At 36.1% G+C, this 7999-nt stretch overlaps 1 protein-coding gene across 1 annotated transcript; it reads left to right on the top strand.

Annotated features, from left to right (window-relative positions):
- The first annotated feature begins 4986 nt into the window (after positions 1–4986).
- LOC105623021 (innexin inx2) lies at positions 4987–6063 on the top strand. Its single transcript, XM_012204424.1, has one exon. The coding sequence runs from the start codon at positions 4987–4989 to the stop codon at positions 6061–6063; it is 1077 nt and encodes a 358-aa protein (XP_012059814.1).
- The last annotated feature ends 1936 nt before the right edge of the window (positions 6064–7999 follow it).

Here is a 7999-nt window from a genome sequence, read left to right as displayed (position 1 = left end):
ATTACTATAATATATATATATATATATATATATATATATATATATGTATATAATAAATATTTATGATCTGCCCAATCCAATCTAAGACAATATTACAAAAAAAATATTTATAAAATATCAAAAATAAATCTTACAAATATGTTGTAAACATTTTATAAATATTGTATATAAATATTGTATGTCTGGGTAATGACAGTGTCGATATTGTTATGCTGTTATTGCGTAGCTTTTTTACTATATATAATCTAAGCAATGACAACATAATGATATCGAATTATTTTTAGTTATAGAATCGGAATTAAGAAATATTTTCCATTGTACAAAAACAAGAAAACGTAATAATAAGAATATAAAGATCTCTCTATTTTGATTTTTCGGACAGAATTGAATGAGGTACAATAATAATAATCATCTAAATTTTATTATATCAAAGATTTTTAATTAAAATATACAAAATATTCCAGATGATTACTCCCGAATTAAACATTGTATCATGAGTCACAAGCACGTACGATGTATCATACGTATCACATATATGTATCACATATAATACATATAATATCGATTGTAAATTAAATAATATTGATGATTTTTATCTCCCGGATCAGATTACATGTATCAATATAAGGTTGTAAAATCTTTAGACGATTACACGATAGGATATAATTCATTTTATCTACATTTTTCGCGATTAATAGATATCCCTACCTTATCTGATATCAATATTGAAACATAAATGCACAATTGTATTGTAGTGCCAGTTACGTGTCGCGTCAAAAGGATAAGAGCCGCTCAAACGAAAGTTGTAAAATTTTACGAGGAATATTGAAATCAGTGATAATTTCAAATCAAATTTGCGATTTATTACTAGCTTTTCCCAAGTGCATCGAACTCTGTTCTATTGTCTTGTCTGAACAAAGAATGATATACACATATGTATGTATGTTATATATACGTAATAATTAAAGCAATTTTTTCGTATGAAGCATTCGATTTTTGTGGAATGTAGCAAATACGAAAAATATGTTCGCAAATAATGTCGTCCGTGGATGAATAAAATGATTATTTTGTTCGACCGACTTCGAAAATTGAATCGGCCGTGTTCAACCGGTTTGGAATTCCTTGGTCTTTGAGTCTTTTATGGCTCTTTCTTAATGCTACCAGAGTTAAAGATCCCTTTTCGCGGAACAGTTCGCTGATTCATCTGAATCCGTGCCTGGTAAAGTCCTGCCTGAACAGCGAGATAACGAGGTGATGATTCGGACGTGGTTCTTCTATGAAATGATTCTAACAGCTGGCTATATTATTTTAATATCTGACGCTTTCTCAACGCAACATGATAGAATTGTTTAGCCAGATAACGTTATCCTGCTGACGTTACTCGCGAATTATAATATAATAACATGATGTCTCACATAGAGGTATCCTTATCCGCTACTCGGTAGCCTAAGCGGTAATCTGTTAAATATAGATTTAGCAAGAATAATTAATCAGCGAAAAGGCATAGGTTTCATCACACTACCTCTATATTTAGAGCACGCGCTCAACGACGTACAATGATTATAAATGATTTACGATTCGATGCGCAGGATGAATAAAATTGGTGCACTAATTTGTATAATATGATTATAGATAATAATTAATTTTTATATTAATGGTACATAAATTGTAAATAAAAACACTTAATAAGTTTAAAAATAAAGTGAAAATAATGAGCTTTAATGCTAAAGATTATATTTCATATTCTGACGAGGAATAGTATAATCATATAATTCATATATCTTATACACCTATCTCTGTAAAAAATAATCAAAATCTCAGACTATTCTTATGATGACATATGATTTGAGTTTGTATACTCCTTAAGGTTTGCGATTTCAATAACGCTTTGTCAATTTTTATTTATGACTGACATCCAACATTATTTACGATTTACTCTAAATTTAACTTAAACGTACAAATTGATAAATCGTCATCTTGTTGATGGTATATTCGCAAACATTAATATACGAACACGATGTCTCGTAGAGATATCTCTACCCATCAGAAATCTAAACGGTAATCTGTTAAATTTATATTTATAATAACGGATAGAGATATCTCTACGAGACATCGTATTTGTATATTAGTCTTTGCGAGTAACATCAACAAAGTGACGATTATCAATTTGTACGTTATTAAATTATACGTTATTTAATTGTCATTTTATACTGTTTTCTTGATATTGAAATTGACTTGATAAAGATCAAAATGTTTATATATTTACTACATAAAATATTTATTGTCTAAAATAAATTGTTATTCCGAAGAGTGAAATATGTATTCTTAAACACTGAAGATTGAGCCACTCTTTTTCAGGACTGACTCATTGTTCACTCTTTTTATAGTGAGAGTCCACTCCAAAGAATATAGAGAATATCTTTAAGATTAAAATTTAGCTCAGCTCGTAGCCCATTATCGTTTGATGTTTAATAATATGTAATAATATAATTGGAATATAATTAATTGCAAATATTTTATGTATATTGTAATTTTAAACGTATCGATTAACGATATAAATTGTTTGCAGGATTCTTTTGCGATATATGGGCACCATAGTATTTTCCAAATATAAATAAATCAACATAAATTAATTATTAATTCATAATAATTAATTGTGAATATTTTGAATTGTAAATAATCTCAGTCTTCTAGTACAAGAATTTTAGGTTTTGAAAAATAGATAGAAAATATCTAAATTTAGTTTCTTTTTGATCTGCTCTGAACGAAAAGAGAAAAGCTCTTCTTAAAGTGTTCCTACTAAGAACATCAAGGACACGCAGGAAAGAAAGGTGATTTAGTAAAGTCCTTTGAATTTCTGAGCTCAGAAACGTGTTGCTTATTTTAAGTACTGGCACAGCATATAATATTATTACTACAATAATTGTGCATTCACGTTGTAAGATCCGCGTACGTCTTTCCAAGTAAATGTCATGAGTAAACGGCGTGAGAGAGGTTTGCAGCATAAACCACATTTAGATAAAGATATTATCATTGCGTCATACAAACGTCATGCTTTATCATACAATGTTGCGCGCATGAAAAAAAAAAAATAGCAGTACAGTTTTTCACTGGTTTTCATTCATGTGTTACGTAATTTTAGAACGTAATTTTGTGTCACTGAAGGAAGAAAATGTTAAAGCAATTTGTAATTTATCTGCACTTTTCAGGATGCAGCACGGCAAATTGACATAATTTCTACTTGCATTTCTCTTTCACCGTTCCAACAAATTTGAGTTCATAATCTCTATTTTATGATTTTAATTAAATTTAATATATCTCAATAAAGAAGAGCTTTTATTTAGAAAATATAAATTATGATTTTATGAGAATTTATGATATATAAAATATATAAATAATACTAAAAAAATCGACATTTGATTGAAACACAAATTTGATTTGTAATTTATTTTAATTGTCATCTACTGTTAGGATAGAATAATATGAACATATTGTTTTAGCAAACACGAAAAAAATCTATTTTTTCATAATCAATATTAGCTGATATTAATATCATCTTAGATTCAATTGAATTTTCATATATATTGCATCAAAATAAACTCCAGATTAAAAGTTTATTTAAGCTCGGTTTCACCAATATAAGATTCAATCAATCATATCAATTTTAATCTTGATTCAATTTTCTTTTATTTTTTTCTGTAAGAATTAAAATAAGATAAATGTAAGCGTGAGAATTAAAAAAAGACAAACAGTAAGTTAAATTAAAATTAAAGTTAATCTTACATTGATGGAATCGGGTTTTGGTTTGTTTTAAATGTTATTTCTACCAATAATAAAAAGGTACAAAAACTATATATTCAAATTTAATTGATATATTTGATATGGGAGATGTAGAAATATATTCTTCCTTCCTAATAATAACTCTAATAATAGATGTAAAAAGAAAGAACGAATGATTTAGCGTCGATCGCGACTGGATGCAGATGGATCAAAGTGCTTGAAGAATCCCACGCTCCCGCGGCATCGGTAGCCAGTCGCCATGGTAACAACCATGCGAGAGTCATGTCGCCGCGCGCTGAAGCGAACGGTGTCCGAGGCCCGCCGATGTCTGCCGAATGCGCCACGAGACGAAAAACCGAGAGCGGCCGAGCGTGCGCCGATCGTAACGAGGGAAAAAGCGAGAGACTACCTGGCGAAAGAGAGAGCAAAGAGGACGGATACAACGTTAGGAGGGTGAGCAAGAGAATTGTAGGTGGGGACAGAGTGAGAGCCTCCCTGTCGCGCCGCAGAAGCCAGCGAACAGTTTTCGGTCCCCGACCGGCCAGCAAGTTGCAGGGTAAAGAAGGAAGAAATAGTACGGTGAACGAGCGAGACGGAGAGGACGATAGAGGGGGAGGACTAGAGAAAGAGAGAGACAGAGAGAGGCAAGGAAAAGGGAGCAACTCGTAGAACGCCGCGCGGCGCGCCGTGCTTGTCCTCGCGTGCTTGTGTCGCGTCTCGAGCGCTCAGCGCAGCCATTACGACAGAGAGCCGCTCGGTGACGCTCGGTAACGTTGTGTAGTAAATCGCGAGCGCGACGATAGCGTGACCACGTTGTTGTTACACGCGTGAATTGACGCAGTGAATTTCGCCGATCTGCGCCGTCTGCCGCGTAATACGGGCGTAACAGCAGAGGGTGAGCACGTGTGCACACGCAAGAGACAGAACGAATTAACGTAAGGTCGATCGGCCGCTGTCGCCACTGAACTCCGAAGGGGGTTGGCGTTACGCGAGTGAGAACGAGGAAGCGCGGAAGCTGCCGAGCGTGACTCCCGAACGTGCACGACACACGGCTGTCGCGTCGTGGAACCTGGAGACTGTACAAAACGAATTCGGTTTGTGACTGGACCGGTTGACGATCGAAACGCGTGTGCGTGAGTACTTAGGGCGAGTAGTCGATTGAGAAAAAGGAAAGAGGGCTAACGCACAGTCACCGCCACCGCCACCATGTTTGACGTGTTCGGCTCTGTGAAGGGGCTGCTGAAGCTCGACACCGTCTGTATCGACAACAATGTATTTCGACTGCACTACAAGGCCACCGTGGTTATATTGATCATCTTCTCCCTATTGGTGACCTCTCGACAATATATTGGCGACCCGATCGATTGTATCGTCGACGAAATCCCGTTGCATGTGATGGACACCTACTGCTGGATCTATTCCACTTTCACGATCCCGGATCGAACCGGCATAGTGGGCAAGGACCTGGTGCAACCGGGAGTTGCCGCGCACGTCGAGGGCCAAGATCAAGTCAAGTATCATAAATACTATCAGTGGGTCTGCTTTACCCTCTTCTTCCAGGCGATCCTTTTCTACGTTCCACGCTATCTCTGGAAAACATGGGAGGGTGGCAGGATCAAGATGCTGGTGCTGGATCTCAATTGTCCGGTAGTCAGCGAAGATTGTAAGAGCGACCGGCGTAAATTGCTAGTCGACTATTTCACTTCAAATCTGCACTCGCAAAACTTCTACGCATATCGCTTCTTCCTATGCGAATTGTTGAATTTCATCAACGTGGTCGGCCAGATCTTTTTCATAGACTTCTTCCTGGATGGCGAGTTTACCACGTACGGCTCCGATGTCATCAAGTTCACGGAGATGGAACCTGAAGAACGTATCGATCCCATGTCCAAGGTGTTTCCGAAGGTTACTAAGTGCACATTCCACAAATATGGTGCATCTGGTACGGTGCAGAAGTTTGACGGGCTTTGCGTGCTCCCGCTCAATATCGTCAACGAGAAGATCTACGTGTTCCTCTGGTTTTGGTTCATCATCTTATCGATCCTGAGCGGTCTTAGCCTGCTCTATCGTGCAGCAGTAGTACTTGGCCCGAAACTGCGAAACGTGCTGTTACGAGCACGCTCGCGTCTCTCGCCGCATGACCAAGTTAAAATCATCAGCGACAAGTGTCAGATCGGCGATTGGTTTGTTCTCTATCAGCTCGGCAAGAACATCGATCCATTGGTGTACAAGCAACTCGTCGCTGATCTTGCAACTAAGCTGCAAGGCAAGGAAAATGTGTAACATCAAGCAATCGAGAAGGATCTCTTCAAGGAACGTTTCCACCCAAGTCCTCTGGAAGGTTCCTTATCTCTCTCCCTAAGTGATAACCCTGCTCGACATAGGGAAGAAGCAAACGGTAGGATGTCTCTAAATTGGAGATGAGAGTAAAAGAATGTATAGAGAGAGAGAGAGAGAGAGAGAGAGAGAGAGAGAGAGAGAGAATGGGGGAGGAAGACAGCCATATCGATAATGCAGATATAAAATGGAGGATCGAAAAAATTGTAGAATTTTAGGCTAAATTGCATCGACGACTGTCTGATTTAGGACTTTGCTTTTCTATATTTTATTCGTAATATACAATATAAGGAAGAAAGATAGACTAATTAAAATTGCTTTTAAATTGGTCCTTCGATTCGAATTATCACGATGAACATCAGAGATGTTCTAAATTAATTCGATTAGCATCAATTGGATTAACCATCGAGTAAGCGAATGTTAATGTTATTTAGAATTCACGTACGTCGATATAAAAAAAAAAGAAATTTAATCAGTTAAGATGAGTATCTTTTGACGAATCGAGATTAATAAAGTTTTGTTTATTTTCAATTTATAGTTAATTTAGATTTAAGGTATAATCAATTAATTATATCTAATGAACGACTTCTTTTATCGACGTAGAATTTAGATCGATTTCTATATTTTTTTCCGATACTAATTCTGAATTATTGCAGGATCTCAAGTCAATCGAACTAAAGTCAGTATTAGCGTCGGTGCAATTTGGCCCTTGGATAGTTAGGCCAAGATTTTTATGTCTCGCCGTTCCTCTTTCGCGCGAGTACACGCTTCCATTCGACGTCGGATTTGCGGTGAAGACAAAGCGCGCAACCCGCCGCCCGTCTCCACGTCTCTCCTCGTCTTCGCGTCGAATTCTCCTCGTCTTCGAATCCTTTCACCTGTGGAGAGTTTCCCATCGATTTTATACGCCGCTCATTCCACTTGTTTTCTATCTTTCGTTTATCCATTTCCTTTATTTATTTTATCTCGCGCACTTCTAGCTATCGAATTCGTGACCTAAATGTCAACCACATGTGTCGAACTCTGACATTTATTGTTTATTTATTTAATTTTTAGCGAATTGTGTTTCGTCATATGGCAATGAGTAACACAAGTTATCGGATTTTGAATTCTTAAATAGATTCCTTGTTTCTTTCTTTAATTGTACAGAATTTTTTTTCAATTTGTAAAAAATGTCCATTTAATAACGTCATTGATACGATTGTATCAATTAAATATGATTTTTCTCACTCAGTTTCATATAAAAAAAAATTTAGATTAATTTCAGACGAGATCGGAATTATTCTTCTTTATTTTTATTAATAAAAATTCTGATCAAGATAAGCACAAAAGTTTAATTTGCATATATACTACGAGGCAATTCGAGTCAACCGATCATTTTTGCCATGATGTACAATTAATTAGAACGCTTCAACTGGCCTTCTCACAACTCAGCTCGATTGTTTACATTATTCATCATATATAATTATGATAATTAATCGACTAAAAAAAAAAATTAAGGTGAAATTTATTTCTTTATCTCTTGCTTTCGTTACATTAACACGAGTTGGTATTTAACGTGAAAACCCGAGTTTGTTGGCCTGCGTCCGTTATCGTTTTCATCCACGCGTGTACTTTGCTAGCAGAGTTCGCACGCAATCGCGGATAAAGCCCCCTCGACATGAACGTCATCCCATGATCGCACACGCGGGAAATAAAAAATTCAGCCTTCCGCGAAGCACCTCGCTACGTTATTGCGCATAGAAAGAACGGTTTTCTCGAAATGTCAAATGTCCGTATTCATAGTCAGACCTGAAAGTAAAAAAAAATGTTCTAATATTAAAAAAAAATCAATTAAGCGTCTTCTGTCAATTATTTTAAAAATCCAAAACTTTTATTTTTA

This window comes from Atta cephalotes (assembly GCF_000143395.1).
Source record: "Atta cephalotes unplaced genomic scaffold scaffold00052, whole genome shotgun sequence".
Lineage (NCBI taxonomy): Eukaryota > Metazoa > Arthropoda > Insecta > Hymenoptera > Formicidae > Atta > Atta cephalotes.
The sequence above is the reverse complement of the archived record's forward strand: the minus strand, read 5'-3'. Positions and strand labels throughout refer to the sequence as shown.

Coding starts and splice junctions, on each gene's coding strand:
- LOC105623021 (XM_012204424.1), top strand. CDS start 4,987: ATGTTTGACGTGTTCGGCTCTGTGAAGGGGCTGCTGAAGCTCGACACC.